Source organism: Bombyx mandarina, chromosome A1 (genome assembly GCF_030267445.1).
Source record: "Bombyx mandarina strain Sakado chromosome A1, ASM3026744v2".
In the NCBI taxonomy this organism is placed as follows: domain Eukaryota; kingdom Metazoa; phylum Arthropoda; class Insecta; order Lepidoptera; family Bombycidae; genus Bombyx; species Bombyx mandarina.
Genome location: NC_143234.1, coordinates 3,867,775 through 3,879,890, shown reverse-complemented (window position 1 = coordinate 3,879,890; position 12,116 = coordinate 3,867,775). Strand labels below are relative to the sequence as shown.

Sequence of the window (12,116 nt, the reverse complement as noted above, 5' to 3'; positions counted from 1 at the left end):
GCAATTCTTTCAGGTTGAGCCCGTGACCTCACCTACCGGTCCGGGCGTAACTTAGGCTACCGGTGAATAGGTGTGAAAATAAAATATATTAGTAACACGCCACAATCATCAATCAAGGTTTCCCCGAGAATTTCATTCCTCGAGAATAAAACAACAAATCTCATACAATTTTTAAGTTGTTTATTAAAATAATATTCGTTCAACTGAACACAAGAAATGGGATCAGACCTAGTAAGATTGAGTTTTTATTATTATCGTCTCTTTTTTTTCTAATTTGAAAACATAATTTTATTTCTTCTTAATTTTCTTCTTCTACTAAACATAAATCGTAACTTGCTCGTGCGAGCCTTACTGACCCTTCTTAACAATAAAAAACAACTTATAAAATCTATCAACATATTAATTACGATCAGAATTGAGAGGTATCCCGGATTAACCTGTTCTTTCTTTCAATTTGGCACAAACTGACAACTTCCAAACAATTTGTTCTAGATGGATTAAAAAAAAAAAAAAACTTTTAATGTCATTAAAAAAATGTCCATATCTGCTGACAAACATAAAATCTTTCTCTTTTATTTAAGCAATAATTATTTAAAAAACATATCTAATTACGATATTGACGTCATATGTTTATATTTAATATGTAACATTAACTAACATGAAATTCCATTGTGTTTTCGGGACATGCAAATATATATTCTTTTTCGTGTAAAAGTCAAATCGCATCGAATCAAGCACATGGTAACTGATAATGATACGCAGTGTTGTTTCCGATGTATCGTCAGTTAAAAATTTCCGTAATAAAATCCAAATCAAAACGCACAATTATTATTATTATTTTTCATTTAAAATCTGGCTCGATATTGCATTTAACAACGTTTAAAAATCTTAATAATAACAATAAAAAGTAATTAACAAAAAAAATTATTTGTTGAATAAAACAAAACCGTCCGTGAACATTCCGAGGGTGTTATTTTTCATATAATAATTAATATAAATGCAATATTTTTTTTATACCAAAAAAAAAACGTCCCTAAATATTCAATTAGTGAATTACAAATTTATTTACAAATACAACATCTAAATGGGGCTTGCGAATAAAACCGTGTTCATATCTCCCGAGTCATTATTTCCAACTAATATTTTCATTTTGAAAATTTCTTTTTATATCGTAATAAATGTATACATATGTAATTAGCATAATACACTTAAACTAGTATGACACAATTAGATTATACCTATATATATTATACATTTATATCATATATGTACTTACACATATACAGTTTGAAAGTGTACCGAAAGACGTTTAGGAAAATGTCGAATTAGCGCCATCTAGCAGTCATAACTTAAACTAAATGGTGTCACATAGATGGCGCTTTAGAACAAAAAGAACGTTGAAATAAAATGAAACTATAAAGTACGGGCGTTCGGTACACAATCAATTGAATAAAATTCACTCATACAACGTTTCTAATCTAACCTATGACAGTCTACATGTTCCGCACAACGGAAAAACAATTTTCCCTTCGCTCCGCCTTAACATTACTTTACACGCTTACCGCGAAAGGAAAATATTTATAAACTAAACCGAAACTAACACTAAATGGAACCTTATTCTGGTGCAGGCCGACAGATAAACGAAGAATCAGAGGCCTCAATAGTTAAATAAAATTACGCGTCATGCATTTTATGTTACTGAAGCTTATAAAGGCAACGACTCATGGGTAGTGATGGCCGTGTCAAACTGAACATCGACAATCGGATGTATTGTTTGCAAACGATCGGTACATCGCTGCCTTTTTCCCGCAACAATCAAACCATCACTACTCGTGAGCTTAAACTTAAAATAAAATGTTAGATTTAATCTTCACATAGAATTAAAATGATGAGAGCTAATAAATCTTTGTCATTTGGTCAAAGTATCAAAAATATTTATTTCAAACGATTCAAGTCAAGTTACAATTCATTTTTGAGGCCTTATAAACAATTTTAGACAGCTTAGATCGTCATTATATTTATTGCGGTTATAAGATCGGTTGAAAATCGTTTTTAAGAATTAGTCTTGATCCATGCCATACTTTTACTAACCAAATATTTGTTTATTTTTGTAGTATATTCATGTACAATGCTTAAATAGTTTCTTTCCAGAATCAGTAAAAGGCACAGTAAGAAAAGTCAAGTTCAACGCCACCTACATTTCATCTTTAGAACTAAAACGTCAGTTGTTATCTTGATGAAGAATTATTTACGTTAATAGTGTTTAGTTAACGGACAAGATGCTAGATGGCGTTGTTATCAATTACATTTCCTGAAGCTTATTTGGAAACTAAAAATATGGATAGAGAATAATAATACATTGTAAATGACTCGATTTGGGCTCGCGATTTTGAGATCATATGACTATTTATCATCGTAAAAGCAAAGTTACGGCCGCGCTGCGAACTCGTGTGTTGTGAAGAGTTATAGAGCAAATGAAAACAATAAATTCCTTTAGCGAAAACGTTTCGGGCGCGGTCGAAACAATAGACTTTCGCGTTAAATTCACAAATGTGTTTAAAAAAAAGAACAAAAAGAAAATACAACATATTAACAGAAAACGTAACCATCGCGTTTTTAGAGTAATCCTGATTTAGAGGAACATCGCACTTTCGGTCATCGGTAGATAAAATTTACGTTAGGCCTCACAATCGGCGGTGTCACGAAAAACAAAAAAAAAAATTTTTTATAGACCCGGATATAAACACGATCCCGGGTAAGTTCACGCACGAAATGTCGATGTTCCTCAACGTCAGAGATCGCAAACGTTAATTTAGCACCCGGTTCAAATAAACCCGAATCAGAGAGGGGGTTGGGGGGGGGGGAGCGACGACATCCGTTACGTCATCGAGCGATCAACAACATCAACAGTTCAATATCACAACCAACACGCTCGCCGGACTACGAGACGGAGATGACCTCGTGCGTGGGACGCGGCTGGGCGGCGCGGGGCCAGCTCTGTGACGTCAGCTGGCCGACGGACAGGGGGTTGTTGACGTCACGCGGGTTCGTACCTACCGGGTGACGGGCCGGCGGCTCGGAGGCGGGCGACGCGAGCGAGGACAGCGCGCTCAGCCCGCCCGGACTGGACGCCGAGTTGAGCGCGGTGTCCGCTTCGTCGCTGGACGCGTCCGACATCTCCTCGAGCTTGACGTCCTCCTCAGAGCAGGGGGACTGGGTGGGGAGGTTGTCGCCGCCCGACGCAGCCGCCGCCAGTGCTTCCATATACCGCATGCACTTTTTCTTCCGCCTGTACATTGGGAACCACAGTTAAGCAAACAAATCTTCCATGGGAACGTTTTATATTCTCCAGTCTCCGATCGCAAAAGCGACGGCACATCAACGCGTAATAACAACGTAAGAGAATATCAAAACGTTCCGTTTATAATGGAATCACTAAGCCTACTGAACACAGAGACACGCAAGTTAATAAGAAAAAATAAAAAAATAAAAAACGTAAAAAAACACATCAAAAATCATGCCGGTCTGTTATTAAATGAGATTTACACAACGAAACGACGACGCATGCTCTCCGTTGCAATATGAGTACTCGTATTCCTACCAAACTTTATATGAGTCGTCTATTATCAAAGGTGGCAATCTGTGCATTTGGACAAAAAAATGTTATTGATATGTCAATACAGATTGATTTGAATATAATCGTCTCCTTCAAAGAATACGGTTCAAAACCTGCATTAAATAAAGGTTAATACTTAACCTGTTATTTATCTAAGATGTCGTTCAGAAGAGTTTTGTGACTGCCAATGGAATACAAAGTCAATAATTCGTTTTTCTGATTTACCAATAATTGTCCAAAAGTCACATTGCCGGCTTTGATAATAGTCGACTCATATGGCGTAAAGGTTTAGCTTACAAAAAACACAAAAATTAAGAAAGTTGTACACTACGTTAATTCATGCCCAAATCGCGGCATTAGGGTTTGTACACAAAACTGCGAATCGGCGCGATGCTAATTCGCAACACAGATAACTGGGACACGAATTACTGCTATTTCGTGCGGCAAGGCGTTTCTTTACCACAATTGGGGTTCAATTCCACAATCCTTTAACATCGCAGGAATGCGGGTGCAAATCGATTCGCAAGTTTTTCTTTTTTTTTTTTATTGCTTAGATGGATGGACGAGCTCACAGCCCACCTGGTGTTAAGTAGTTACTGGAGCCTATAGACATCTACAACGTAAATGCGCCACCCACCTTAGTTAAGTTCTAAGATCTCGGTATAGTTAGAACGGCTGCCCCGCCCTTCAAACCGAAACGCTTTATTGCTTCACGGCAGAAATAGGCAGGGCGGTGGTACCTACCCGTGTGGACTCATAAGAGGTGCTGCCACCAATAAATACCTATTCCCGCATTTTAGCACATATTGATATTCGATAACTCGTATTTCCAAAATCAGACCCTGTAAGTCGAAGTTAGTCAAACATAACGACTTATGTATTGCTTGGAATTCCCCAAATACAAAGAAGTAATTGATTGCAGTACCTACAATAAAACTCAAATCAATTTTTTTTGATTACCTCGAAAAATATACTAAAAAGTCGCACCTTCTTAAATAGATATTATAGCCATTAAATACTTAATTTCTCAAACTCCTTGTGAAGTCGAAGACCCTAATAAGTCGAAGGTTTTTGTATTTCCCTTGAAATTCAAGATATCGATATGCCACTATAATGAGTGCAATATTGAAATAACTCTAATTAAAGCTTAGTAATCAGTGAGTACGGAAACTGTAATGTATACGAAACATCAGAGATAATAAATGTAAGATTTGCGTCTCTCAAAAAGCGAAGAAAAAACCGTTTTATTGCTAATTGTCCAAAAAATATATCCCTCATTTCAGATCCTCACACTATTAGCCAAAGTGTTGGGTCTAAAGTTTTTAGTCATCTTTTCTTCAGGCACGCCCGGACTTTCCCGGACTAAGAATACGCCGTAATGTCTAAAGGCATTCCACGGAAGCAGTAGTCACTAATGTTAAAGAAAACTATACGGGTACCTTAATCATAAAATAAGAATTCACCCATATTTTCATACACTTACAAAATTATTTAAACTATCAGTTTTTATATTCCAAAAACTAGTCAAACCAAACACAGTGAAGCGAAATAAAAATCACAAATTTAGATCATTAATAACGAAGCTAACAAGAAAACGTCACAACGAATAGATTTAAAATCGTCAATTAAAAACTCAAAATCATACATCTATATACATACGCACGAAATTAATGTGAAGGCAGAAAAAAAAAAGCGTCGAAATTAAAAAAACTCAAATCGACATCATTCCGAAAAGACAACATTCATAATACACAGAATTATTACGCAGATAGAACGGTAACCGATGTCTGATCTATTCAGAATATGTGGCACTAGAATTAAACTAGAAACGACAAAGACAAACTAGAAATGACAATCAAATTACGTGACATAATTTTTTTTATATTGCTTAAATGGGTGGACGATCTCACAGCACCAGGTTAAGTGGTTACTATAGCCAATAGCCAATCTACAACGTAAATACGCCACCCGCTTTGAGATATAAGTTCTAAGTTCTCAAATATAGTTACAACGGCTACCCGACCCTTCAAACCGAAACGCATTACTGCTTCACGGCCGAAATAGGCGGGTGGCGGTACCTACCCCTGTGGACTCACAAGAGGTCCTACCATCAGTAAAAAGTCCCTTCTATCTGCGTTATTCCGTGCGTAAAACTATCTACGCTAAAACACGAACTTTTCATTTGTAGTCGACTGACCGTGAGCGTACGTCCGGCGGGCGCGGGCCGGCACTAGAGGTTTACGTACGTCGGCTCCCGTGGGGGGCTCCCCACGAGGCTCGCCGCCGGCAGCGGGGTCGCCGGCTCCGGCCGGAGGAGCCCTAACCCGCCCGACACCATTACGCTACTTGATTCAGGACTGTTAGGCGAATTAGCCGAAAAAGTTACAGGAGGACATCATGTGTAATTCCATATTACGTGTAGAAGATGTGTTCAAAATTAAATGAAGAAAAATTACAGTTATCATTATAAAGATTTTTCATTAAAAAGGACACATAATTGTAACGTAACATAATATGTCAAATGATGTTACAGTAAGCAAATAGCGGAAGGGTAAGATAAAATGCGAAATAAAAATCAGTATAAAATTATTTAGTACAAGAAACAGTGAGGAAATAGCGGCACAGTAAGTTGAAATGCGAAATAAAAATTAGTAAAAAAGTATTTAGTACAAGAAACAATGAGGAAATAGCGGAAAAGAATGTGAAATGAAAATTAGTATAAAAGTATTTAGTACAAGAAATACAGAGAGAGGCGTAGAGAAGATTTCAAAGGACAATCGAATCAAGTGGCGTTTTGGTGATTAATAAAAATACGTAACGTTTAAGTAAACAAACGATTGATTGAAATTCGAAAACACAATACCAATAGTACCCGCAGAATCCAGCACCCGTCCATGAGAAGCGGCAATCATAAGTGGAAAAAACATTTCGATCAATAATAATCATTTATTAAAAAAACTCATCCAACTGATTCATTATATACAATTAGATAAATCAAAATAATCTCATCGTTAAAGAAAAACAATGATTTATAACAAACAAACAAAATAAAATAAGAAATCATCGTACAAGTACAAGAGTAGGTACAAAGCGAAACGATATTCAGAAAATGTGTCAAGATTTTTTTGAAAGCTTTCGTCGCAAATGATTGCCTTTTCTCGTAAAACGACCGCGCTCTGGTCTGGTCAAATGATTGCCCGCCTAAGACTACAGATCGACTGTATGTATCAGCCGTCTACTTTCAAAAAAATCTATGCGTTATATCCGTTTTTTTTTTTTGCATGTCACCGAAACTTATTTCTTTGTGAAAAGACACATTTTCTGGATCGTTTCCCTTTCGCTCGCTCCACGAGAGTACACAACTAGATTTCCTTAATAAATCGTTATTAATATTAAAATAAAAATAAATGAAAACAATCTACTCAGGTATCGTTTTGCCGATACGACCGGGCTGAACTTAGCTCTTTTGGAATGAACATCAAAAAAGGTAAGCCGGGTCTTTCCACATAGAAACAACCTTGGTATACCGTACCGATCTCGTGTTGGTTACACGTCGACGGTAACGTTTTTTAAACGCGATCGAACTTAGCACATAAGCGAAAATAAATGATAAAATTACTACTCGCTAATGTTGTGTGCGTGACGCGAGACTCACCTGCAAGGTTTGCACCACTGATTCTGCTGATCGAGGCCGAACCTCGCTCTGCATTTCTTCAAATTATTCCCTGGAAGTGTCACATAAAAACTCTGTTAGCACACACTCTGAGTACGTGGAGGTATCGCGCGAAAATCATATGCGAAGGCAAAAAATATATAATTCGGAACGCAAATTAAAACTTTACTAATTATATCATCGAAATAAAAGGTTATCGAAAAAAAAATAGTTTAAGCTTTTGTAAGCTCAAATAATAAATGACAAATTTTTTTAATAAAAAAAAGTTTGATTTACAAAAAATCATCAAATTTCTCTAAAGGCATCTTAAAATAATCTAATCTACACATAATAATAATACTATGCAGCTACTTCGTACAAAGAAGCACATGCAACAAAAAACCCCATGTTAGTATTAGCATGCAGGTGGGAAAGGGACAAATGAATGGGCACAACGGAAAAAACATTGGTTCCAAAAATAACAATCGAACATAAAATGCAAACTACGCAACTCTAGTTTTGTAAAAGTAATCACAAATTAACAAAAAAAATGACGCTTGTAAGCAAAACATTTAAGCAGAATAGGTTCTCCGGAATCAAAATAAATATTGAACTTCATTTGGCCAGTATCATTAGAGAACAAAGACCGCAGATACGTAAGCAGTCGTCAGCTGTGTAACTAATAGTCCTGTGGGCTTCTATTCTATACGCCGGATATCGTTACGAGTGCCGTCTTCGTTTACCATGCACGCTTAATGTACCATCTCTCGCCACATTTATATACTCCGAGAAGGCTGTCCCAGCCTTGCCGAGAGCTCGTTACTAAATCCCTGCAAAGCAATTACTCAAAGGTTCAAATATTTGACTGCTGAATAAAACATGCACGCTGCCCGGAATACGCGGGCGGCTTTGGGAGCGAAACGGAAAGCAAAAAACCGGGACAACCTTCGAAGGAGTGCCACTATTGTCAGAATGTAATAGCGTTTAAAGGAAATAAGTATATGTATGCGATATAAATATAAATTAAACAAAATACTTGTATATACTACAACCTTGTACCCCCTCGAACCATTATGCAATATTATCGTCATACGGTCCGGAGTTCAAGAGAGTTGAACTCCGCGGGTCGGGGCTGCGGGGAATGGCCAGCGTCTCTGCTAATCCTTCTTTAATTAACCTCATTTTTGTAATGAATCGAAGCTAACCGTGAGGAGACATCGGCCGCGGGGACTCGAGGAGGGAACGAGCTCGGCTCGACGGGATCAGAGATGGGGAGGGACAAAGGGAGCGGCGGAGCTTAGGCAGTACCTCCATCGGTTGTCTCCTGTTTTCGTTTCCTCTTCTTGCCCCTTTGCGTATTTGCCCTAGACGACCAATCGGGATAGAGTTGCATGTGCAGCTGGCGTTCGCGGCGCGCCAGCTCGTAATACTTGGCTTGTTCCTCGCGGCCGAGCGCATGCCACTGTACCGCAATATGGAAAGAAAAGAGAAATGCACTTGGACGGTAGACCTAGACCGGGCGGGCACGCGCCCCCCTAACGCTGGTGCTAGAAAAACAGCCCTCGATAATTTTGATCCTACGAAATGAAATTGGCCAATCGTGTCGTTCCTCACAGAACCTATTCTGCGGTCGGTAATCGGAGTCGCGTCTCGTCTAGACATATACGACAAACCAATATAGTTTCCGGGGATGTGTGGGTATTCACGTTCACTGGACGACTACACAGTACAGAGAAGACGACAAGCGAGGAGCGCGGCGCGGCGCGCGGTCCGCCGGCGTCGCGGCGTCGTGCCGCTGCGTCGGGCGGACCGTCGCCGCGCCGCGCCCTCTTCCGACTCGTGAGCAACGGTTCCAGCCGCTTTTCTAGCACAGGCGCCGCTGCGCCGCGATACACGTAACGTTAACACACACGCACACTCACATACGGGGACGGGTCGGGTTACGGATGCTCCATGAACGTTAGTGTGGACTCGGTTAATCGTGCGCCCGGCCGACACTCGAGCAAGCGACAGTGTTAGTGGGAGGGACGGGGGCAGTGGGGGAGAAGCGAGTGTACACAAGCGTCCATGTGACATGGCAGCCCAGCCCCTCGCGTGTCGGGTCACGTCCTAGTGTCCAATACCTCCCAGCTCAGCGGGACTGCGGTCCTTTTTCCGCTTTTTCTTTTTGGAACCGTAACCGTAGTTGTCACGCGCGCTCCAGCCCGGGTACAGCTGCATATGGAGCTGTCTCTCCTGTCGCGCTTTCTCATAGTATTTCGCTTGTTCCTCGCGACTCAACGAGTGCCACTGCGTGTCACGACACGAGGAGAGTTACAAGGAGATGGACGAGGCACAGGCCTACGCCGCTTGCTACTCTTGTTAGGAATCAGATTTCGTTCCGGCGCGAATTTCAATATCTTTGTATTGTTAAACTCATCTATCGGATTGCTGATATGGAGGTAGGTTGCATTGTCTGCTAATTCATGCGAAACTACATTCGGAATGACGAATCGTATTCCTAACAAGATTTAACAAAGGCGTAATCCAGTACACGTATTTTATAATGAAGAAACATTTGCATTTGAATTGTGTCGCTAAGGGTAACAGACACAATGAGATATGGACGGAAGAATTAATGGGAAGTAAAACAATTTCGTATTTCGAGAAAGGTCTCGAATAAAAATCGATTTGTTGAAAATTGGACGTTAAAATTATTATACAGTAAAGCAATTTTTATGTTACATTTTTTTTTTTAATACTACGACTATATTTTTTGTTTCGTATTGAAAACTAATCGAAAAAATCATTATGCCTTTGTAATAATAGAGCGTTTGCATACATTTTAATTAATTCCGTGATTGAATTGACCGTAAACACTTTACCAGTTAAATGTACAATCGGAAACAAAATTATTATTAATATAAAAATAAAAAACATATATTTTTATATAAATTATATAAGAAAGAAATTTGAACGTTTTCAATTATTTGTATTTCGAACTCACCCGTCGTCCTAATATCTGGTTGATGGCCGCCGACTCCTTTAGGGTACATTCGGCGACAACCTTGGCCCTCATCTCCTTCATGTAGAGCATGAAAGCGTTTAGTGGTTTCTTTATGTGAGGTTTCTTTGTTTGTTCCTTGTTAGAGTTCGCCGAAGACTCCGACGGTTTGTCATTCGGGGTGCCGCCATTACCTTTCTCTAATGACCTGGAAAATTATGATTTTATATTTATAATCCATCCAATACGTCAGTGAGTTCTTGTGAAGCACCTAGATCTTCTCAATGAAAGTCGACCACAGCGTAGTCTTTTTTTTTTATTGCTTAGATGGGTGGACGAGCTCACAGCCCACCTGGTGTTAAGTGGTTACTGGAGCCCATAGACATCTACAACGTAAATGCGCCACCCACCTTGAGATATAAGTTCTAAGGTCACAAGTATAGTTACAACGGCTGCCCCACCCTACAAACCGAAACGCATTACTGCTTCACGGCAGAAATAGGTAGGGTGGTGGTACCTACCCGCGCGGACTCACAAGAGGTCCTACCACAAGTCTAGAAACATGATTTAGTTGACTAAGGAACTAATTTTATAATCGACCAACAAAAAGGCATTATTTAAGGCGTACAATTAGGTCAAAACATAGACGAAACTTGTATGATATAAAAATGAAACGTCAAAGTAACATTACAAATAATATTACAGTAAACAGCGTTACAAATGCAAGAGTGTATGTTGGTTATTGCTTCTAAGTTTATTACAAGAGATCGGATTTTTTTAAAAGTGACGTATGCTTTTTATTTCGAAAGAAAAATTACGTAATAACAGTGAATTAAAAATTAAACGCTGTGAACTAGATCTGAATATTTAGTGTTGATTTCACATTTACAATTGCGTACCTAAACACAGAACTACAATATATGGTAACAGAAAACGTGGCGGACAGTTTAGTCGATCGATAGATGAAATTAAACATTTTACTATAAACTAGACGAAGGATATAACTTTCACTTTTATGAAAAGAGCGTTTACAAAGATACCGCGTTCCGAAATAAAACAAACTGTCAATCGTTATCAATAAATGACATTGCTATGACAGTTGACGTTTTAGAACTTTGACAAGCACAGAGCCAGAAATTTTCATTGACAACTATCAAAGGTTTCTTTTGTGGCAGCAACAAAGTCCACTAGTAATGTATCTAAACTAATTTGGGGTAAAAATAATAATTAGGAAACCATAGTAATGAAAGGTAAGAGAAATAAGAGAAATAAAATATATAACTGTATTATCATTATTATAATGGTGTGTCAGATCGTAGACGTACAGCCACTAGTAGAGTTCACTACACACATTGCATAACCTGTGGTTCAGACAGAAAACCCGCCAAACTGTTTAATATCTGTGAAAGTGCACAAATGTAGGGAAATGAAACAAAGCCGCTGGACGTAACTTTTCGGGATCCTCCAAAAAGTCCACTAAAAATCTCAGTAAATGACCACCGTTTTACTAAGATTACATTTCATCCCTTATCATCTCATCTCATCTCCTTTCATTTAATTTCATCGCAGTTGATTATTATCTCAAATTAGTCATCTTCATTTCATTTCACTGCATATTATCATTTTTTACAAAAATAAGAATATAAATTAAAATAAGACATGATCTAAAGGTCTTAGTTACCAGGTCATAAAATCCTTTAAAAAAAACCCCGCCAAAAGTGAAAATTACAGTCCGACTATTTAGTTGTATAATCTGTAATCTGTACATCCCGTACATAACATCGTTAAATCATTTCAAATAAAACTGCATAAATGTTTGTACGTTGACTCGTACGTGGAAGGACGCGCTCCGAAATACACTAAAC

The 12,116-nt window shown here is 38.5% G+C and overlaps 1 protein-coding gene across 10 annotated transcripts in view; it reads right to left on the bottom strand.

The window, feature by feature from the left end:
- Positions 1-163: 163 nt before the first annotated feature.
- The window catches only part of pan (transcription factor pangolin), a 213,682-nt gene continuing 201,729 nt past the window's right edge, over positions 164-12,116 (bottom strand). For 4 of the 10 annotated variants that reach the window (XM_089739613.1, XM_089739615.1, XM_089739617.1 and 1 more), the window contains 4 exons: positions 10,255-10,459; positions 9,392-9,557; positions 7,272-7,341; positions 164-3,289 (listed from right to left, as the gene is read on the bottom strand). In XM_089739613.1, the coding sequence (XP_089595739.1) occupies positions 2,941-3,289; positions 7,272-7,341; positions 9,392-9,557; positions 10,255-10,459 (790 nt within the window). In that variant the 3' untranslated portion in view covers positions 164-2,940. Of the gene's footprint in view, positions 3,290-5,813; positions 5,974-7,271; positions 7,342-8,576; positions 8,731-9,391; positions 9,558-10,254; positions 10,460-12,116 lie in introns of all 10 variants that reach the window. The other 6 variants (XM_089739614.1, XM_089739616.1, XM_089739618.1 and 3 more) reach the window with 3 other exon arrangements.